General features: G+C 45.0%; 1 protein-coding gene across 1 annotated transcript; it reads left to right on the top strand.

The window, feature by feature from the left end:
* The first annotated feature begins 2,356 nt into the window (after positions 1–2,356).
* Positions 2,357–2,938, top strand: LOC119392826 (protein GVQW3-like). Its single transcript, XM_037659773.2, has one exon. It carries the CDS (start codon positions 2,357–2,359, stop codon positions 2,936–2,938), a length of 582 nt encoding a protein of 193 aa, XP_037515701.1.
* The last annotated feature ends 20,782 nt before the right edge of the window (positions 2,939–23,720 follow it).

Genomic DNA, 23,720 nt, shown 5'->3' with positions numbered 1-23,720 from the left:
ATCTTTGCCTATGCCTTCGACACGTTGTCAGATTAAACGCCGCTCGCAACTGCCCCGGCACATCGGGGAGGAGCATTGCGCCAGTGCTCACAGTCTTGCATGCGTAATCATGCAAACCGCAATTAAACTTTGCAGCAGGATATCTCGGGGCACAGACATGCTAGAAGAATTCTTCCAAGTGGAACTGCGTAGTAACGCGACTGCCTCCAACTTTTCAATACAAACAAGCCCGCTTGCTGCACTTATTAAAAAGCTGATTAATCAATCTTAGATAATTGCGCGGCTGACAGTTATAATTACTGTCTCACTTTGTGTCCCCCTGGATACATAACTCACCTGCAAAGGTGGTTTTCACGTGCCTCCCAGTGTTGAATTTTAAGAAAACATAAAGCTTAATATTGAACACCCGGTATAATCCACCAGAGGTCGCCCCCTTCGTCGGGCATTGCATTGTGCTGTAAGCTTGATAATGCTGATGATAATGCTGATGATAATGCTAATGATAATGCTGCTGATAATGAGTACTTTGCTAGAATTGCACGAAGGAATTGGTGAAATTTTACGTGTTTTCTTTTTTTTTTTCAGTAAGATCCGGCTTTTTCCATAGTAGAGTACACAGTACTCTAAATCGTCTGCCCTTTTTTTGTGTGTGTGTGTGAAAACGGAAGAATTGGTAGACATGTGAGGTGAATATTTTGTTCTGATGAAGCAGAAGGGAAGAAATATTGATTGAAAAAAAAAGAACTTGCTGCATGTCATATTACTATGATCACTTCATGTATTAATGTCGCGGCCGCCATAAGACCTTCGTTGATTTTGTTTTCTTTTCTGGCACGTAGATGCACATATTCGCGGAGTGTTTTTAGTTTGTATTTTGCTGTGTTTCTTCACATATCCTAAAGCAAAGCTCGTAAATTAGCTTGCTCACTCCCCGTCAGAATACTTCTCGATAAATGTAAACTTCTTTGCTATAGCTTCCTGAGATGTGTGCAAAAATGTCAGTTTTAAGTGGCACTTTTGCTTACTCAGTAAACGATCTACTCGCTTAGACCCCCACTAACTTTTTCTTCAATTTTCATCTCAATGAAATTGCTGATTTCTACTAATTAATGGCGGGGTTTTCAGGTTACCAGCATGGGCCAAGGAGCCCAGACAGCAATTTTTTCCGTTATCCCCCTGACTTATTCACAGCGTCTCAAAAAAATCGTGTCCTTTGTCCTTTGCCCTGTCGCCAAAAACGTCCGCTGTACAGCCGCTGCCATAGCGATGGCTACGAGATCACAAGCACGTCTCACGACCAGCAGCTTTACTTAATTGAGGAACCCGTCTATCTCTTTCGTGCCGTGGAAAAGAAATGAGTGGAAGCGTGGGCTACACGTGGAAACTTGCGGCGCGCACTGTTTCGTGCAGTAGCTTGATTATCTTCGCGTGTGCCACAGAGGGCTAATTGATATACGTACACAGTAACTCGGTTTTCTAGGCCACGCTAACGCGCCTAATTACAAAACCGATCTCCCGTGGTGGCACCGCGGGGTAGGTTTACGAGGGCAGTTTATTAGCGCAGACAGTGTTTCGTTTTACTGCTAGACCCTGCGGGTTCGTACTTCTTTTACTGCAGCAGGCATAAGCTGTGCGACGAACGCATTCTATTGAGTCGCACATAAAGGTCCTTTTAGTAATACAGGAAGACTGTGTAATAATCTTTGGAATGAGCTTTTATGATGGCCAAGATTATGAGCTCTTCTTGAAGTAATAGCAGCAGTTGGCACGCGGTTGGAATCAAAGCAATATTTCTTCCAGTTTCATGTTTCCCGGGAATCGCCGAGTAATTGCTGGCATAATATAGGTTGAATAGCGCTGGACAGATGATGCGCCAAGAGCGCGCCATTTGTATTGTAATGTTCATGTGCGTTTAGTTCAGGGTATACAGACGCGAACACATTTTCCGGGTAATTGTGTGCACGATTTACAGAACATTCTTACTTTCAGGGTCATTTGAGCATATTAAGGTACCTCTTCATTGCTCATGTCTTGTGTTGTCTCCTGAGATGACTTGGTTATCCCATTGTTAGTCTCACTTTACACTGCTACTGCATGCGATAACAGCGATAATCAAAAATATCTGGTTGTCATTACTTGGCATGTATGTACGTCTGTTAGAAAAGTATCCGACCCTTTTTTTTTTTTTTTGCGAGCACCTGACGGATTTGAAACAAGCGCGCTTGCATCAGCCGACCTTGAACCTTCGTGCGCATGCGTGAATTCTTTCCCGCCTGCCAATAGCGTCAGTCGCTGGGAAGCAGCGTTTGAGTGAGGTCGTGCGCAGTGCTCTGGTCGGTTTTTCATTGCAAGGAAAATGACGGAGCGACTGGAGCAGCGATACTGCATAAAATTTTGTCAGAAACTGGGCGACAGCCAAGTGGAAACCATTGGGAAGATCAAGACGGCTTTCGGTGACGACGCTATGAGCCGCACACAGATTAAGGAGTGGTACAACCGGTTTAAAGACGGCCGCACATCGGTGGAGAGCGAGCCACGCTCCGGTCGGCCATCAACATGCCGAAATGACCAGGTAATTGCCGAAGTGAACGCTGTGGTGATGCGGGGCCGTCGTGTGACTATCCGGGAAATTGCGGAAGAGGTGGGCATCAGCACTTTCTCTGCACATTCCACTATGACCGAAGATTTGGCCATGAAGAGAGTTGCGGCGAAATTCGTGCCGAAACTGCTCACGGTGGTGCAAAAGCAACTTCGTGTTGAAGTCTCACAGGACATGCTGGATTTAACAAGCAGTGACCCTAACTTCATGAATATCGTTATCACTGGTGACGAGTCTTGGGTGTACGGGTACGACCCGGAAACCAAATCCCACAGTGGAAGCATTCCACGTCACCAACACCAAAGAAAGCCCGCCAAGTGCGCAGCAACGTCAAAGTGATGCTGAGTGCTTTCTTTGACTCCCGCGGTGTGGTACACCACGAGTACGCACCACAGGGTCAAACAATCACGAAAGAGTACTACAGGGATGTCCTCCGTCTCCATCGCCTACGTGATGCTGTGCGGCGCAAGAGACCTGAGTTGTGGTCAACAGGAAACTGGCGCATGCATCACGACAGTGCTCCTGCACATTCCTCACACTTGGTTCAGACTTTTTTGACGAAAAGTCAGACTCTTGTAGTTCAACAGGCTCCTTACTCTCCTGATATGGCTCCCTGCGACTTCTGGCTGTTTCCCACACTCAAGAGGACATTGAAAGGAAAGCGATTTCAGACAAGGGAGGACATTATGGCTGCAACGACAGCTGAGCAAAACTCCATTCCGAAAGAGGCCTGCTCAGAATGCTTCCAACAATGGCAGCACCGCTGGGTGAAGTGTGTGGAGTCCCAAGGGGACAACTTTGAGGGGCATTAGGTTTCCAACGCTCCAATTATGCCAGTTTTTTTTCTTCCGCCAAAGGTCGGATACTTTTCTAACATACCTCTAGTTAGCAGTTCGCTAACTTTGGTTAGCACTTCGTTAGTTAGCAGCCCACTAATGTTCATGCGAGTCGTAAAAGCGAGCATACGAGTAGTTGTGCACCATACCTCTTTCCTCTTCATTCCCGCTTTCCTCACCCTACAGTGAAGGGCAGACAGCCAGGTACGACATGGGTCATTTCCTTCCCTTTCTTTCTTATGTTCTCTTTGCCGAAGCCAAGGGCGTAAATTTTTGCCGGGGGGCGGGGGGGGGGGTGTTCAACCATACTTTATGTATGTTCGTGCGTGCGTTTGTATGTGGGCGTGTATATATACACATGCAAAATTGAAAACTTTCGGGGGGGGGGGGGGCAACCCCCCTGGGTACACCCCTGGCCGAAGTACTCGACCGCGGCTCAAACTGAATTGCACATTCCTGCTTCATTGCACATTCCAGGCTGCATTCGGGAAGAATGCCGTTAACTGCACTGGTGCGATTTGCCAGTGACCAACTCGTCAAGCAGCCGGTCGCCTCTAGAATAAAAAAAAAATGGCCTTGCGCTCCACATTCCAGGAAATTTTTTTGTGTGTTTTTAGTTCTGACCTGTAACAGATAAAACTCTCTTTAAAGAAGCGCGTGACCTCTCATAGAAGATAGTTACACTCTCAACGGAGAGTCGTGCGTAATCACGTATCTCCAAAAGAGAGTTATCTTGTCTATTTAAAGAGTGTTATACATGTCGCAAGTCAGTGCTCACAAAAAAAAAAAGGAGTCAAAGGACACTAATTGGCGCTTTATCTCTGCTGAAATATTGATGTCCATTGGACTGATATCAAGTGACATTTTTTATTGTTGGTTACGCTTGTTCAAAGTACTTGCAAGTCGCAAGTCTGCTACGTGTGCTGGTGAGAGGAATGAGAATGCGTAGCTGCTAAGTAGAGGCTTTCATAGCTCGTATTGGGGCTGACACAATATCGACCACAATATTTCGCACGCTGTCTTCCGCTTCTATTTTTTTAAGAGTCATAAACTAACCTTCAGAGATAAATAAGCGCTTGTCGTTGAAAAAAATTATTGTAGGACATGAATATCTTATATGAATATTAGAAGCTTAGTGTTTAGCGAGAGCCGCTCATAGATTTAAACCTACGTCAGATACGTTTTCGAGATGTTATCCTAATGGTATGATCGCGCGCTTAGATTTCCTTTTTGCTTTTTTTATCAACAAGACTGCGGTCTCTTATGGATAATATGACATTCAGAATATTGCTGTCTGCATATGCACTTTGTAGTTCTGTATCTTTCCTTAAGCTATGTGCTCGGTCGACCACATCTAAGGTAGAACACGTCGTTAATATTTAGGAAGGAAAAGCTACAAACGTTTATTCTGCTGAAATATCCGTTGTAGGACGCCTAATTGTGGTGCTGATAAAGACATTTGGTTTCCTTAATTATTTATTAAACATCAGCTTCTGTGAGGTGTTGAATACTAATGAGGGGTTCGCGTTACATGTGGATGACGCTCTACAAAACTTTGCGTTCGTGTGCCGACTGTTTGTGAGCAGTCATATCTGGTCGCTCAGCGTGTGCTGTATTTCGTGCATTCTTGACGTTTTGATTTGTTTGATAAACGGCAAGTAGCTGGTGTCAGCTAAAGGCGCCACTTTCTACTGCAATATGCTAATAAAACGAAAAGGAGTCACGTGTTTTTCGTGGTCACTGATACCTCTGACTCGGCGCTTGTTTGAATCGCCGATTAAAATACAAATATAACGCTGCTGACCAAAAATATGCGGCTGGAAGGACAGTGTGGCTCTCGGTAATGCTCTATTCCACTGTTCAGTTTGTATCCCGTGGACATCGTACGAAAGGTTGCTTCCTTGTTGTTTTTTCAAGTTCTAACTTCAAATCTTTCCGTGTTGCGCGGAGGCGGCAACACACGGCGCACTCCAAAGTTCTGGAAACCATTTGTCACCGTAATAAGACCGCCGTGTCCGGTATTACTTTCTTTCAGATGGTCGCAATGTGGCAAACTAAGCCGTCGGGAAAGAACGTGGCATCCACACTTTCACAGCTGTCGCTTGCCCGCCGGCAATCTCTCCCATTTTCCCCGCGCTTCCTTTCTTAGAGCCAAACTCAAGATGCTTTAAAGTGGTTGTTCGAAACTTCTTGGCTTTCTGCTCATCGGCGACGGCACATTCCGAAATGCGGACGCGTTCATTTCGTCCGTGGTATTGTTTCGCTCAAAGGGAATCTTCTGCTTCGGTAACGCGTTGAGAACACATACCAATGGTCTTATATGCGCTCTCGCTCTATCGATTTGCATCAAGTACACAAAGAAAGATATAAAAAAACAGAACTTTACGCTCCTTCTCGAAACCAATGTTTTTCTCATCTTGAAGCATTAAGGCTCCAGAGCTTACACATTGTAATAGAGTTTGTATATATGATTGTATATACGTCGTAATTCGATTTTTTTTATCACTTTCTTCGATGCAGTTACAATTATGCGAACTCTCTGTTTTGTGGCAATGGGTAAGTGAATAGGCAAGGAAGTCTGCTATACGAAATGCTGCAGGCTACTGTATTGCACAGCACCAAAGAAGCAATATATTTGGCAAGCTTTCATGCACTGACGCCTTCTTCGTTAGGCGCAGTTCTAATCTACTCGCCAAGGTCTATTTTCTCCAGCGGCGAACACATACATTTTAGCACAGTTTATCGGTCCGGTAACAAAGTATATATAGATGATGATTCAAAAGCACCAGATTCGCTTAAAGGGCGAAGTAGTGAATGGGATAGCAATGAATTAGAATGCTGTGTGAAGTGAGACTAGCAAGTATTTGTTTCAGCATATGACCTGGCGTAACTGAACAAAAATTATTTTTCACAGTGTAGAGCAGAGGTCTGGGGTCACGTATGTGGCCCCCTGGTGGCGTACTATACGAGCACATACATGTCTCTGGTATCACCACGTGTGCGAGTAATTGTGTGGTTAGTTGTTTAATTAAACAGCGGCTCTAAAAACTATCGTGAAGAAAGACGCCTCTCAGAAGCGACATTACTGGTCAAGTCCCAGGCAATGCTATATGATATTAGTCATATATGATATTATGTGCTATATGATCTTATGCTATGTGATATATTAGTGGTTTTTGTTCCACCAACGCGTATGAATTGGCATTTTCTTTCCTGGCGTATTTTCGGTGCAGCTGTATTTTTCTTCTGCAGTTCCTACTGTTACTCATGTGTGAAGCGTTGAAATCTTTACATGAAATTTTGTAGATTATTTCCCGGTAACGTTAGGTGCCAAGGCGACCGTCCATGCTACTTTAGCTTCTTTGGCGGCATCTCGACAATGTTCAACTCTCGCCTCACGAGTTTTTATCAAACCTCGTGTTATTTGACTACTCTGTGCGATGCTTCCCTGTACATGTGCACAGTCTTAATGGCAACCGCATGCGTCTCAATGGCGGTTTTTTCACGCAATGCAGTGACGCAAGTTCCTTACTCCACTGCGCATTTGCGTCATTGCAGTGGCGCAGTAGTGCATTCTGTTCGCAGTTTCTACAACGAAATCACACTGGCCATCCTTTCTACACGTCCATTTTGTTAAAGCACTCTTCTCTTTCAAGTGAGAATGACCTCAGAACTTTTCGCACAGCTTTTCGAATGAGTTAGATTGTGAAACTGTATACTTTTCGGGCGACGCTGTCTGGTTCATTGCAGTGACATTGACAAATGGTATTGCCGTGTCGCGCCCGTTTCGCACGGCGAAGCCTGCTGGGCGCGTGTGTCGCAAACAGACTGCCACTGTTCGTGTTCACTGTCCCAAACACACATGACCGATGAAGTGCGTCTCTGAATAGGACAAACAGGCCGAGCTGGCGGTTAAATAACGAGTAGATGGAAATTTGAGCAATGTATACCCTGCGAGGTTCAGATAACCTACAGTCCTGTCGAGTAGTCGCCACTCCCTCACCTTATTATTGAAAGCCTCGGTTACATTCACCCAGATGTACTTGCGAGACTCGTTGTTTCACGAGGCTACATATAGACGCGACAGCCGCATTTACCCTAGTGCTGCGAATGACAGGAGGCGCACTGATGCGAACAGGTTGAGGACGAGAAATGTGACAAGCAGTCATCGGGTTGACATTAAACGAAATGTTCCGATTCTTGTTCTTTCTGATGTATTGCCTGCCGCGCCGTATTTTCTATCTATCTATCTATCTATCTATCTATCTATCTATCTATCTATCTATCTATCTATCTATCTATCTATCTATCTATCTATCTATCTATCTATCTATCTATCTATCTATCTATCTATCTATCTATCTATCTATCTATCTATCTATCTATCTATCTATCTATCTATCTATCTATCTATCTATCTATCTATCTATCTATCTATCTATCTATCTATCTATCTATCTATCTATCTATCTATTCGTTGTTTTATTATTTTTATGTTGTATTTTTTCTTCTTTTTTTCTGGGTGATTGTTACGGTCAGAAATAGACCGAAAAAGAGAAGTTTGCAATTTCTTTCTCAAAAGAAGAAGTAAGCGAGAGTTGAATAGGGCTTCAGCAGTTGGATCGGACATCGCGCATTCTTGTACGCTATTATAGAAAATTCGGTGGATGCCGTCTAGGAGGAGATCGCTTGCCAAATGTAGCACAAAGACATGCCGATAACGCCAGGCAAGTGGATGATGAAGGTGAAGTGAGGAATCGCCGTTATATAGGGAGCTACGATATTTAGTGGTATCTGAAGAGCCTAGCCCTGTCTAACAAAACTTGAAATTCGGCGAGATAGCTTTTGTGAACATTGGAGTGCAAAACGAAACATTCACAAAAGTATCTGGTTTTGCGTCCTATGCCTCTCGTTCATCTGGTATATACTTCAGGTAGGATCGTCATACATTTGATAAAGCGAGTTTGATGAAACGAAAAAGCAGAACACAAAGCGCGCGCACACGCACACACACGCACGCACACGCACACACACGCACGCACACAAACACACACACACGCGCGATATATATATAGGGGGTTAACAAAAACATTACGAACAAAGTTATTTACACTTAATAACGAATGTGTATGGTGATGGAAATGACAATGTCTTATAATTTTGGGCCTGAGGAGGATGCTTGTGGACAAAAAAAACGTGAGTGAATACATATGAATGGAATGCTAATTATAATGATCAAGCAAACAAACAAACAAAAAAGACGGGAATTGTCAGCCTTACTGAGGAGCTGGAATTTCAAGTGGCTGGAATCATTGTGCAAGCGGATGAATAAAAAAATGAGCCGTTGGCGGTCTTTTCCTTATTAAAAAAAAGCTAGGAAGATTTTAAAACGACTTCAGCCGTAGCAGACACGGAGCTACCTATAATGAACGGCAGAGCAACTACTAAGACAAGGACGTGAGTATGAAGGGCGAACAAGAGTCTTGTTCGTTCTTTCTTACGTCCTTGTCATAGCAGTTGCGCTGTGTTTCATCATGCGTCACCAACTCGTAAATTTTTGCGTTTCTATGCAATATTTAAGTGAGACGTTTATAAAAACAGGCAGAACAAGAAGATGCAGATTTCAATAGATGAATCTGACTACAGTAACGGAACCAGCGCAGGTGACTATTTCCCAGTGGGCGTTCGTTGTTATCACTTGCATAGAACGGTGAATGATGACGGACGCACCAGATCTGGAAGCCTGGGCTTCAATTCGAGAAACGCGTTAGTGAATATGCAGTGGAGAATAGTAATATGGGGCTAGAGAGCTTCGGGAGGCTTGTTTTAAGAACACAGATGAGCGCGTTTTACAGCGAAAGCTGTTATGAGATCATTTCACCGGCCGTTTTTGGCGCCGTAGTTGTCCGCCGCCGCCGCCGGTGTCCGTAACCAGTATCGCCGAAATAAGAAAAAAAACGAAATAAATGAATTCCAGGATGGAAGGAGGTTCGAACCTGGGCCCTCTGCGTGGGAGCCCAGTATTCAACCTCTGAGCCATGCCGGGGCTTGAAACTGCTTTGCAAAAAGGTCCTATACAGGCTTCATGTCGGGAAGGAACCACATTAGCATATGCAATATAGCGTGGTAGAAGAGTAAAATAAGCACCAAGCGTCGCACAGCGCGAATTCTGTAACCAGGCTTCACACAATGCGAATTGCGCAACGAGTAGGTTGTTGAATGCTTCCAACCCATTACAAAGGGATCTGCCATAATTCTTCATCGTCATCAGGCACAGCATCAACAAAGTGCGCATAATGCCTTACATGCGTTAGCAGCTACCAAAGCTCTCCGTAGAATGACGAACAATGGCACAGTGCCTGCTGCCCTACTTCTCAAAAATTACAATGATTTATAGCGTAGTGGGTTCCTCGAAAGTGCACTTGTATTGGTTGCCAAGGAAGCCCATAAGCGCTTGATCCACTTCCTCGTGGTCTCAGTAAAATTACAATGATTTATAGCGTAGTGGGTTCCTCGCAAGTGCACTTGTATTGGTTGCCAAGGAAGCCCATAAGATCCATTTGCGCATGTCGTCGCTTCAACAAAGTGCACATAATGCCTTACAGACGTGTAGCTGGTGCCTCGCTTCTCTGCAGAATGACGAATAATGGCTTAGTAGGTGCTTCGCAACTTCACAGAAATTGTGATTTATGGCGTAGTGGGTACCTTGCTAGTGTACTTTTATTAGTAGCCGCAAGAGAGCTTACAACGGGCTATAGAAACGCCGCTCTTCCAGCTTTCGCTGTGACTGTGCTGCGGTTTCAGCGCAGGCCTGGCAATTTTTTTTGTAAAAGCCGCTAACTGCGCTTGTCAAAGTCCTATAGTTCTCGTTATCAGAGGCAGCTGCATGAAGGGCTCCCAGAGGAGAGCACGCTGCGTAAATGTTTTTCCTTTTTCTTCGTAGCTCACACTGCGTGGAAAGATATAATCTCTTGCCAGGCAATAAGTCTTGGCAGATTCGATTATTTGGGAACCGAGTGTTTTAAAGTGTTTTTATGGCATAAACCATTATACCATACTTCTAAGGATATGCTTAATAATATTTCTCCGTTCATCAATCGTCATCAACAGGTGCTAGCGTTGCCGGCGAGCTTTAACAAATTAGCGAGATTAGCGTCTCTTCATTGAGCATAAAAAAATGGAGAGTAGACCTCCAGGAAATAATGTTAATATCGATTTTCTTGTTGTTGTACTAAACAAAAACATTCAACTTAGCCGAAATGTAGAATATCCTGCGATTTACTCCCCGTTCGTACAAAAGCAAAATGATAAATTGTTATCAAAGAAAGGAACATGGAAATCGGCGCTTCTGTTTTCGGACCCCGTTCCTCGTGAGATCAGTGGATAGCATTCGTTTCGCATTCCGCAGCTTTTGTAAGCATTAGCTAGGGCCTTCTAGAGTGAACGCTATCTATTTTCTTTCATTTTGCACGCTAAAAAAATCTAATATTTGCTCTCGTCCTAGCAGCAATATGTGATCGTAAAGGCAGCTGTTTTGGAAATGCAAAGTGTATTTCCTTGTCTTATCCAGCATATAACAGATACATCTTGTTTTTACATACCGGGCCCCTGCATCAAATCAGTGGGCTATATTTGTTATTTAGCTTTGCGTTTAGGCTTCCGTTGACCAATACCTTGTAATATATGGAAGCGCATTTAAATGAGTGGGCGACGAACAAGCTCACAGCCACAAATGTCGCCCTTTTCTAAGCTCAGTTTTATTAAAGATATTTTCCCGCACAGAGAAATGCGCGTGGCTTTATTGAGTTTGAGGCCTGAATATAGGAGGCACCGCAATTTGAGTTGACAAGCTCGAAAAATCGTGAAAAATTCTAACGCGATACCCACTGCAGCTAAAAATGAGCGACGTAAGGCTCCTATTTACCGACCTGCCGGCCGGTAATGCTTTGCCGATAAAAACACCGTTAGCGATGCCATTAGCTTCAAGGTTTCATGCAAGAGTAGCACTCAACCTGTGGGCACATGTAACGAAAAGCCCAACATGAAAAAGCCTACTCCTTACACGTGGGACGAAAAAAAATGGGTGGAGGGGGGGGGGACGCATATATATGACAAAATTCTCAGAAATAGAATCCTCATGCATATGTAAATCCACTACATCGTTATTCTATAGTGTAATGAAAACATGAGACATGCGCGCTTGCAGTCTATATATATATAGAGAGAGCTTCTTTGACACATATGCATGTGCTATAACGCTAAATGTGTTGACGTCATGCGTTGTTATAATAATATGGATGCTACATAGGTGCCTTGTTCGCGTAGTGTATTAGCTAGGTGCTATGTTGATATAATATGCGCTTTTGGAGTGCTCCTACTGAAGTGATAAACTAGAATATATTTAGTTGCTCTTCTTTTTTCCTTGAAAGCGCGAGTTAAATAATTTCACTTCATAATTGCTCGTTTTATACTGAACGCATATTTTATCCGTACGAATCAAATTAGCTCTTTCCGTAAGTAGCACTGGTACAAATATTATCTGGCGCGCGTCAAGCGCTTTCGCAGGCGTTATTAAACACAAAAACAAGTAAAGACAAAGAAATCACAGCTGCAGTTATTTATGACGCTGAACTTTTTTTACTTCGATTGCAGTAGGCTCTCTCCATGCGTGCATCGTCCTGTAACAGCAGCGTCTTCGTCCGCTTCAGTACTAAATGTTGTGGCCCCCGAAATACATGAGGGAATGCCAGTGCTCAGGGAGGCCGTGTTGGTACACAACATTCAACAGATTTTCAAATGTGTAGGTTGCGCTACAGCGAAGTGGTCGGACAGAAACGATAAATTTTATTCGGAAACTGCGGTTCGTCTTTAAGCTTCTGGCTTATGAGTGCACGCCTTGTTTTATGCCTTGTTTAAGGGTCCTGTTTGAAGGGTGTATGCAGTATAATAAAAAATGTGGGAGATTGTGCTAACTTCGACAAGAAGTAGCTTTGTTTCGACCAAGACATTATAATACGCGTACCGAATAGCACGTGAGATATCTTAGAATGCAGGACTGGTGCCTGCCTTCGCCACTCATTCAGTGGAGGCGCCCGTGCAAGCCGCTTAGCTTAAGGAGTTTCGCAGAAAATGGAACCAAAAGCAGCCGCTGAGAACAAAGCCTGGCAATACCACTGACTGTTATAATTCTGCAAGTTTACATTGCATCTTCAAGCGGAGTAGCTTGCTGTAATTCTTGTCGTGCCCACTCGGCAATTCTTTTCCGTTCTCAGGACTCCAACGCGAAACGCAAACACACAACTGCTTGCTTTGCTGCCATTTTCGAAAACTTCATCCCAGCCGATCTTCTCACGTCACAGGCGTGTCAAAGATATTACATCATAATCAAGTTCAATATTTCCTTAAGAACGCCGTTTCTCAATATTGACTTTTTACAAGGTATAATAACATAATAATATATGGGGTTTAACGTCCCAAAACCACGATATGATTACGAGAGACGCCGTAGTGTAGGGCTCCGGAAATTTCGACGACAGGGGTTCTTTAACGTGTGCCTAAATCTAAGTACGCGGCCCTCAAACATTTTCACCTCCATGGAAAATGCAGCCGCGCAGCCGGGATTCGATACCGCGACCTTCGAGTCAGCAGTCGAGCGCCATATCCACTAGACCACCTTGGCGGGGGAATTTTTACAAGATAAACAAGCATATTGCATTTGTGGAATATTTCTTAGATTTCTTATGCAGAGAATGAAAGCACATTTGCGTAAGAAATAGTACTTCGTCTTTGCATCCAAGAGACTTTTTTTGCAAGATAAACAATCTCTTGGATGCAAAGAAGAAGTGCTATTTCTTACGCAAATGTGCTTTCATTCTCTGTATAATAACGCTGAGAAATATTCCACACATTCAAAACAGCGAAACTCAATATAAATACGAATGAATATGTAAGGCCTAATTCGATCCAAACTCTCAGTGTCCAACATTCGCACACAGTGCACGTATCTCAATGTAAAGATCGTAGAAAAGCCCTCCCGCATACCGGAGCCGTGGTTGCGCAAGGGAGGTAATTAATGTGCAGGTAATTTAGCGCGCGGTATCTGTGGAGCAACCTGAGGTCCGGGCAACCTGCGAGCCCGGTACGTGTAAAGTTCTGCTTAATGAAGGCACTAAAAGTGGCGCAGTATGCGCAAGGGAAAACAGCCACTTCAAAAGACCGCAGAGTTGCGCAAAGCTGAACGCAACAGAGAGAGGGCGACGTATTTTTTTCCCGGAATTTCTGTTTAAATACGCACCATATGGCGAAAACATCGCACGGATAAAGGTCTCACCTGCACCTCAAGCATTTCACTAGGAAGTTGCGCAAAATGTAGTAGCTCGGGCTTAGCAAGCGCATGTCTATTTTACTGATTCTCTTCTTCTTCATGCTTTATTCGTCTAGTTCAATGGTCTATGTTCAATCGTTCTAGTTCAATGGTTAAATGGTCTATCGTTTCAATGCAGGGGCAGGCTGACTCTCTCCAAACCTTGTAAGTGAGATGCTGGATCCTAAGCAGCTGCTGAGCACAATTTAATTTGAAATATATATAGATAACAGATGTAGAAAGTAATACACTTATCAGTCCTAATTTTTTTTATCTATGGCCCCATTCGCTATAACAGAAATTTATAGCAGATTGACGGCTATGGCAAAAAAAAAAATCTCTGTTTCTAATTGGCTATATGCACTGATAAACTCAGTCGTCTCCAGTTTCAGAAGGTGTCGATTGTAATTGTTATAGGCGTCCTGGCAATAGACCCGGAGAAGATGGGAGGGATGACAGATGTGCTTTGCAGCGAAGGTGAACACTGGGAAATATCAAAAGTACCAAGTATGTTAAAATTTCGGTGTCCCACGTGCATATTGATTACGCAGCTGTATTATCCAATGTGCAATGTGAACAAACATCTGAGATTGACTTGTTTATTTTGCATTTCTTGGCGGAAATCGCATTATGCGTGAGGTTATGCTTGCACAGTTTTGGTGTTGTTGGCCCTGCTATTGTCGAAAAATACTCCAGCATTTACTACATAATGCATCCACGACACGTTTACGCCACAGGAACGTAGCCCTTGTTCTTCGTCATGACAGTCACTCAAACAACGTAAACGGTGAATAAGGTGCACCCCCGCAGTCCATTAAAAAAGAAAAAAGAGGAAGAAAGTTCAGCCTGTGCATACCGCTAAGACCGACGCACAGTACACAACGAGGGTTCGACGTATGCGTTTCTGTTTAGACGCTTAACTCTCGTACGATAAGCGGCCTTACTTCAGACCGCGCAAGAACGAAACGCACCGCTACAACAGAGAACTCATGAGTAACCCAGGCGTGCCGTACTCGACACAGGAGGGGAAACAATCGAGGGCTCTTTTTACGAGCCCGGCTGTTCAATTGGTAACCATTAGTATGCGGCTCATTCATACTCCAGCGAGTTCGCGCGGCCAGCCAAAGGCCGCATCACTGGTGACCCCGCAAAGGCAGTTACTGTGGCTATTAACCTTGACCTTGGTCGACGCAAGGGAGCCCAGCGGTGCAATCATCTGCGCTCTAGCTGCTAAAGGGCTTTCCAATCGTGCGAGCCTTAATCAGCAATGCGTCTGCCGCAGTTCAATTGGAAACGGCCTGTATAATGAAAGTTGATCATTTGTTTTGTTCCCGATGTTCTTGTGAACTTTTTTTTATTTGGTTGTACTAGGACGTTACTTTACTTTTTATTTGCTTGTTTATTTGTTCCTTTTTATGCAACTTCCAGTAGTTAACTTGTGTTTGGTCCCTATTGTTTTAGATATTTACCATGTTGTTGTTTGTTGTCGTTGCTGTTGTTGAGATTTAACGTCCCAAAACCACGATATGATTATGAGACGCCGTAGTGGAGGGCTCCGAAAATTTCGACCACATGGGGTTCTTTAACGTGCACCTAAATCTAAGTACACGGGCCTCAAGCATTTTCGCCTCCACCGAAAATGCGGCCGCGCGGCTGGGATTCGATCCCGCGACCTGCGGGTCAGCAGTCCAGCATCATAACCACTAGACCACCGTGGCGGGTTAGATATTAACGAAGTTCCCGCTTTACCGCTTCCCTACATTCGTGATTGATGCTTCTTTGATGAGGTGCACTGCTCTCTTCAATTGCTTCAGTCTTCTCTTTTTTTTTCTTTTTTTTTGCGTTAGCGTTTCCGTGCTCATGCTTAAAAAAAACAAGTATTTTCTCGCCCACTACACTGCTACAAGCGCATCAGCCCTAAATCATTGTGAGCGCGTGTTTGTATACTCTCGTGTTATTTCTCCTTCCTTAATCGTATGGCAAATAAAATGAGAACAGTCATTGGTAATGGTAGCTAGTATTTCTGATATCATCATATCACCTGAACCTTCATCAACTCTTCTGAACATGAAAACCACCTCAGTATACTAACTAGTGCAAGTCATGATAGGCTATAGAGCGTTCACTTTGTGAGATCGCTATAGGCGATTCTGCTTCCAGAGAACTTTTGATGCACATACAAAAAACGCAGTGTTTTCTAAGTGATCGTTTTGGATTAGGCAAGTTGGACGCCGACTCTCTTACGAAGTCATGTTCAATTTCCCGCAAAATGTTCGCTTTAAATTTTCTCGAACGTTATATTGGTGTCCGGAGCCAGCGAGTCGCTTGTATCTCCTGGCAACACCATAAGTATGTGAAATGAACGTTAGTGCGATATATTAATTACAAGCTTTGCGACTCATTGAGAGACGTTTTACTGTGGCATGAAAGATGCCATCTAATCATCTTCTACCTAGGTGACCTTGACTTTTTTGTGTCTTCTATTTTCGCTAGCATGATCTCGGCTCTTTCAATTGTGTCTTGCATTGATGTATGCGCAATATTTAGTCCCTACAGAGGATGTTTCCTGCTTCTTTTCTATTTTTTCTTGTGTGCAGAAGGTTCTCTCCCTTAATATCAGTTCTTTGATTTTTATTACAGAAAGAAAACAGCGCTGAATTTTTGGACGAACACAAAGGAAGACAAACGACGACCGGCGCTGAACCAACTTGACCAAGAGTTAACCCTAGCAAGATTTTTATGAACTGAGTTTGTCTTCGTGCTCGCGAAAAACTTGAATAGTGGAGTAGAAAACACTTTACAGGCCGAGGTTTAAGCTCACTCCTTAATTATCTATTTTCTTGATAGATACGCCATTGTTATTCCATCGCAACGACGTAATACCAGTAGTGAGAATACTAGTTATTCTCTTTAAGCCTTTAAGGCCGTGCGCATGTGGCTGTACTAACCAGGCTCAAAAGATGAGGTTCCATTCTTCGCAACAGGCGCGCTACATGAATAATTTACTTGAAGACATACCGATACCCAGAAAATTGCTTATTCATGCTGACGAATTCTTCGTTATCGCTTGCAGTACCAAGCTATATTATGTTCGGTTGAATCACCTGAACTCGCGTTAGTCTTGCCCACTTTCTCAGGCGCAGGCTTGAAAGACATAGCGGCCTATATTGCACCAACGCTAAGAGAAGCGTCATTATGCAGGCGGATATTCCGTAAGACCGCAGCCGCTACGTGTGATTAAGTAGTGTATTCGGGAATCCCTATTATATTTTTTCTCGAAAAGTGGGAAGAAAAGCGCGGTGTTTTCGCTCAATCAAACGAATCAAATAATTTTCGCTTAATCCATTGTGACGAGTTTTGTAACGAAAAAAGCAGTAGCTGCTGCGCTGGCTTTTTCTTGAGGCGATAACCTAGACCAGCTGGCTGGATCAACGATATCGGAAGCAAGACACCGGAGACATTTACCGATCGCCGACATTGGATGCTAGGCTGACAGCGCATCTTGACCCACCACGGTGGTCTAGTGGTTATAGTGGATGCTTGGGCGCGTTGGTATGACATAGCGGAAAGAAAACAGCGCAAAAGGCGGAGCACAAGGGAAAAGAAACCACAAGCAACAGCGCTCACTTACAAAAATGCTTTAATCTTCAACACCACGCAATGTATGCTAGTGCAGTGCAAAAAGATGGAAAGAAGGGACAATGATAAACCAAAGATAACATGAAAAAACTATCAGTATCACCACTGTAACCCATGAACATTTTGCGTCCAGCCATCAGATAGATAATCAATTTCCTTCCCTGTCAAGGAAGTTGAAGACCTGCTCACGCACACGCTGCTCAGCCTAGCCATTTACAAAGCCTGTATAATTTCTCGTGTCAGCTAGTCCCGATGTCGCTTGACAACCGCACAATGCTGATACTCAGGAATGCATTGTGCGGAACGCATTGTACTCAGGAACCACTGTACTCAGGAACGCATCAACCTGGCAGATGCCAGGTTGATGTGGTATTCTCAGTCCCTGAGAAGTTGGCTAGCTTGTGCAGGGCTGTCAACCCTGATGATCGGGAGGACCACGCTTGCAGATGCAAGCATCGGAATAAGTTTGTTGCATGCGCTGAAGGCGTGGTATATTCACTACCACTGTCTTGTGGCAAGCGGTACATCAGCAAAACTGGCCGGTGCCTCAATGAGCGTCTGAAAGAACACGCTTACAGCGTTTCCGCGACGGTATCTGGCCACCTTGGTATTCACTTCCGCGACTGTGGCTGCGTTCCTAGGTATCAGCATTGTGCGGTTGTCAAGGGACATCGGGACAAGCTGACACGAGAAATTAGTGAGGCTTTGGAAATGGCTCGGCTGGGCAGCGTGTCCGTGAGCAGGCCTTCACTATCTGATGGCTGTACGCAAAATGTGCATGGGTTACTGTGATGATACTGATAGTTTCTTCACGTTATCTTTTGTTTATCATTGTCCCTTATTTCCGTCGTTTTGCACTGCGCTAGAATATATTGCGTGGTGTTGACGATTAAAGCATTGTTGTAAGTCAGAGCTGTTGTTTGTGGTCCCTTTTCTCTTGTGCTCCGTCTTTTGCGCTGTTTTCTTTCCGCTAGTGCAAACCCGGCAGCGGCGGCTGCATTTTCGATGGAGGCGAAAAGGCTTGAGGCCCGTGTACTTAGATTCAGGTGCACGTTAAAGAAGACCAGATGGTCAGAATTTCCGGAGCACTCCACTACGGCGTCTATCATAAACTTATTCCGGTTTTGGGACGTGAAACCCTAACAGTTATTAAAGACGATAGCCTTTCTTGGGATACCTGAACGCAGAAATTTTGGTCTGTCTGTCTGTCACACGATTCAGTCACCCGGCCAAAGTTTAAGCACTTGCTGAACGCCTAGCCATCTTGAACTGGTAGCTGCATTTATACTTGCGAACATTGTCGATCAAAAGGCAAATATTACAGATATCTGAGGCACATCAATACGTGAGTATTAGATGGTGCGTTCCTTTGCTAGAAAATACATAGATACGTAATTCTAAAGACCCTAGTGTTTCTTAGGCTGCGCTAACCCACCCCGAAAAAAAACCCACCCCGAAATTTTTCAGTTTTGCTTGTGCACTATTTGGTCACGCAGCATCGACTCCCGGAGCAGGGGCTACGCCCCTGCTCCGGGAGTCGATGCTGCGTGACCAAATAGTGCACGGCACATCTAGTAAAGCGTTGAGAGAAAAGCTTCTAGCCAAAAAGAACTTGACGCTCAGCGCAGCTGTTCAGTGCGCCAAGGCTGAGGAAATCGCTGCCGCACACACCAAAGCGTGGAGTGAAACCTAGGGCGTAGACGCAGTGACGCAAGACAAAAAAAAAAGTACCAGCAACACAGGAAGGACTCGCTAGGGCACAGCAACGAGAGACATCAAGGAAAGAAATGCGGCTACTGCGACCGCTCGCATAGGCCTCGAGAGTGTCCAGCATATTGTCACGTGGTCGTGACGTCGACGAAGAAAGCAGTCGGCGTTTGCAGAATGAAACTGTTTATTTGGCCGAACTTGTGGCCGGGAAAATGAGAACTAGAACTACAGCAATACACGCTGTACAATGATAGCGGCGAACAGGGCGTCGTCCGTCGATCAACTGACAAGCGGTCAAGTGCGTCGGTTTTTATACAGGTGCTATGGAACTTTCCAGCGATATCGCTGGTGGCGGCGTTATCTCTCGATAAAGCTGGAACATTCGCGTGCGGCGCGAAATCTTTCAAATATTGCACTGGATGCGGAAAGCAGAATCGTTTCGTATTTTGCTGCAAAGCAAGAACAACGCTTGTAAACGACATCGCCGAGCGGGATGACGACGACGATGACGACGTCTTTACTGTGCTGCACATATCTACGGCATGTAAGAAAGCGAGCACGGCCGATCGGCGCGACTGGGAGGTTGCTGCGACTCATATTTCGGGACGAGAACTGCCGCTGAAAGTCGACACCGGCGCGCAGGCCAATCTGCTGCCGCGCGGTGTGTTTGACGCCCTGGGAACCAAGTGCCAGCCGCAGCCGGCCCGGGTAGTAGTGCGTAGCTACGGCGGTGATGAAATAGTGCATATGGTGAAGGTATGCCTCCCAGTTCAGATTGGAGAAGACACCAGGATAGTGGAATTATTTGTTGTGAAGAAAGGTCGGCAGGCGATCTTAGGACTGCACGCTTGCGAGCAGTTTGGTCTCGTGAGCAGAATTAGAGCAGTCAACAAGGATGACTTATTCGAGTGCATTCGCAGAGAGTATCCGAAGTTGTTTACGGTCATCGGACTACTAAAGCGAGAATACAGTATGGCGCTCCAAGATGGCGCCCGCCCAGTCGTCGAGTCGGCGCGACGTATACCTCACGCAATTCGACCACTGTTCAAAGAGGAACTTGATCGTTTGGAGGCGGCGGCGATCATAGCCAGGGTGCGGGAGCCTTCTGACTGGGTAAGCCCACTTGTTATTGCTCGAAAGAAGAACGGTCAACTTCGGGTCTGCATGGATCCCAGAAAAGTGAATGAAGTTTTGAAGAGAGAACACTTCAACTTCCACGCAGAGAGGAGATCGAAAGCGAACTAGCAGGGGCGAAATATTTCAGCTCACTTGAGGCCAACAGCGGTTTCCACCAAATACCTCTTGATGAAAGGTCCTCGCGCACTTGCTCCATCGTGGGCACATCGGGCAGCGTCGTCAGCGAGGTGGTTACCACTGATGCCACTCTCTCTCGCGCGCGCTCGCGCATTTGCACATTCAGCAGCCCATTTGGTCTTTACTGGTTCCTAAGGCTGCGATTTGGCATCGCGTCGGCTCCAGAGATATTACAGCGAAAGCTGTTATGAGATCATTTCACCGGCCGTTTTTGGCGCCGTAGTTCTCCGCCGCCGCCGCCGCCGCCGGTGTCCGTAACCAGTATCGCTCGAAATAAGAAAAAAAAACGAAATAAGAAAAAATTCCAGGATGGAACGAGGTTCGAACCTGGGTCCTCTGCGTGTGAGCCCAGTATTCAATCTCTGAGCCATGCCGGTGGTTGAAACTGCTTTGCAAAAAGGTCCTATACAGGCTTCGTGTCGGGAACGAACCATATTAGCATATGCAATATAGCGTGGTAGAAGAGTAAAATAAGCACCAAGCGTCGCACAACGCGAATTCTATAACCAGGCGTCACACAATGCGAATTGCGCAACGAGTAGGTTGTTGATTGCTTCCAACCCATTACAAAGGTCTCTGCCATAATTCTTCGTCGCCATCAGGCACAGCATCAACAAAGTGCGCATAATGCCTTGCATGCGTTTACCAGATAGCACGGCTCTCCGTAGAATGACGAAAAATGGCACAGTTGCTGCTGCCCTACTTCTCAAAAATTACAATGATTTATAGCGTAGTGGGTTCCTCGCAAGTGCACTTGTATTGGTTGCCAAGGAAGCCCATAAGCGCATGATCCATTTCCTCGGGGTTTCAGTAAAGTTCTTCGCACCCCTCCCCCGTCTCTCTCCCACGTCAGCGTATGTTATACAGCATGACGGCAGAGGGAAATAGCGACCGGGCGTCACCCAGTGCAAATTACATAACTGGTGGCCCGTTTAAAGCTTCCAACCCATTACAAAGAGCTGAGCCGTAATTCTTCATCGTCATCAGTCGTCGCGTCAACAAAAGTGCACATAATCCCTTACAGACGTGTAGCTGGTGCCTCGCTTCTCCGCAGAATGACGAATAATGGCTTAGTAGGCGCTTCCCAACTTCACGAAAATTTGATTTATGGCGTAGTGGGTGCCTTTCTAGTGTACTTGTATTGTAGCCCCAAGAGAGTTTACAACGGGCTCTTGAAACGCCGCTCTTCCAGCTTTCGCTGTGACTGTGCTGCGGTTTCAGCGCAGGCCTGGCGTTTTTTTTTTTTTCAAAGGACAATGACCGAGATTTTTGACGGGCTACTTGGGGTACGCATCTACGTCGATGACATTTTAATTTGGGGTGCCTCATGGGAAGAACACCAAGAAAGGCTGAACAATGCCCTGAAAACAGCCATTGAAGAGGGCCTCACACTTAATTGGGAAAAATGTAAGTTCAGAGTGAAGCAGATAGATTTCCTTTGAGATGGAATAAGTGAGGAAGGCATTCTTTGGCAGCCCTTGCTCCACCATGGGCGATGATGCCGTAGGTGCTTCTAGTTGTCTGGGGGGCGCACATAGTTCCCTACCATGTATGAAACGAGACCGACACGTACAGTGGCCATGGAAGAACTGATGTTTATTACTTGCGCACCGGAAGCGCTCGAGCGCGTTGCCAGACTGGGTGGCGTACATAGACGGTTTCAGCGGTAACCGATTGTGTTGGTTAGATATTGATAAAATAAACAAATCTATCTGAACGCCTTAATTTAGTTCTTATACGCACGAGATTTAAACGCAGACTATCGCTAACACATCGGAGTTAACAGGGCACACCACGTTTAGTTTCCCGCCTGTGTCTCCAGCCATCTCTCACCCTCTAGGTTTTCACTGGCGGATAGCCGAGCACCATCGGCGGTAGTCGCTCTCTTCAGTCGCCATGGCGCATCTAATTAAACTTCCCCGAATACCTTATGTGCTGCACTTCTGTGGATAACTGCGTTTTCTGCAGGTTAGCGTAGGCTAGCTAAGCGCGGGTGTATACAGGGCCCTTATTTGTTCATAATGAGGGTAAACAGACTATGCGCCTCTCAGCAAAGTTCTTTTCTTGCGCAATGTCGTGAAACTGTAGGTAAACTTTTCCTATGACAACAGTAGTGCCACGGCTGCGTACGAGCTCCTAGATTGTGCTTACACCCGGCTCCTCTAGTTTTTTATCACGGAGTTAACCATGTCCCGTTTACTAATATTCTTTGTAGCGCAGCGCAAATAAAAATTGAGGCGTAAGAGGTACCTCGAACCTTCACAACAATTAAACGATAGAACTCTGAAAACGTATACCCATGTAGAGATTGCAAGTTTCCCTCCTACCACGACCGAGACATTTAATTAAAATCTAAATTGTCGCTGAGTTATTAGCAAGTAAGGTCACACTGTTTTTAAATTCTGCATCGAGTGATAAACGTGGCTCAGGTTTAACTCTTGAAAACCTAGTTATCACGAGTGAAAGGCATGTTTCGCTTGGTCTTGCAAAGACTGTGCACAAAGATGGCGCCTGCACAAGCTTCGATTTTGGGCACGTTTCCGCGCTTGGTAAGCTTCACTATAATGTGCTAATCTAGCCTCGCTTTGCTCCGGTGATTGAGCAGGCAACTTTGCCTTTCCTTGAAATTTCGCAGCCTGCCGTCTAGCTACACCCATTGGATGACTGGATTGGAGCGGCCATCCAAATAAACATTCATGGCGAGACTGATAAGCGCATGGTTGTAAATGCGCACTTTATTGCAGAAATTCAATCGACATCTGGTTCAACTATGCAAGCAAGCAGTCGGTAGTGAGGACATGGTTCGTGTTTGCGGGCTACTTCTGTCGACTGCGCTCCAGACCTGGCTCGACGAATATGTTTGTCGTAATTATGAGACCGAGTACGCAATGAAAATATGGTCTTGAGAACAGCAGTGCAAAATTTACGAAAACATGGACACACAAAGATACACACAACACAGGCAACCAATCGTTTACATACAACAAACTAGACCTCCAGTACCACCCGAGCAAGATATTATACAGCCGTGTTTGCAACAATTGAAGCAGCATACGCTGCAATTTTCAATTTCTTTGGGTATACATTTTGTTGATGGAGCAGTGTTGACCAGTATCACGCATCTGGAAGATGATTAATTCATCTCAGCCTCGCGAAGATTTTTTTTCTAGTTTTCTTGTTGATTGAGCAGTGTTGACCAGTATCACGCTTCTCCAAATTAGTTATGCAACTTCAGGTGGTTGTTCTTGCATTGGATTGT

This window comes from Rhipicephalus sanguineus, chromosome 5 (genome assembly GCF_013339695.2).
Source record: "Rhipicephalus sanguineus isolate Rsan-2018 chromosome 5, BIME_Rsan_1.4, whole genome shotgun sequence".
Classification (NCBI taxonomy): Eukaryota; Metazoa; Arthropoda; class Arachnida; order Ixodida; family Ixodidae; genus Rhipicephalus; species Rhipicephalus sanguineus.
Note: the sequence above shows the minus strand (reverse complement) of the source record. Positions and strands in the feature narration are given on the sequence as shown.

Excerpts from the sequence above, each read along its gene's own strand:
- LOC119392826 (XM_037659773.2), top strand. The coding sequence starts at position 2,357 with ATGACGGAGCGACTGGAGCAGCGATACTGCATAAAATTTTGTCAGAAA.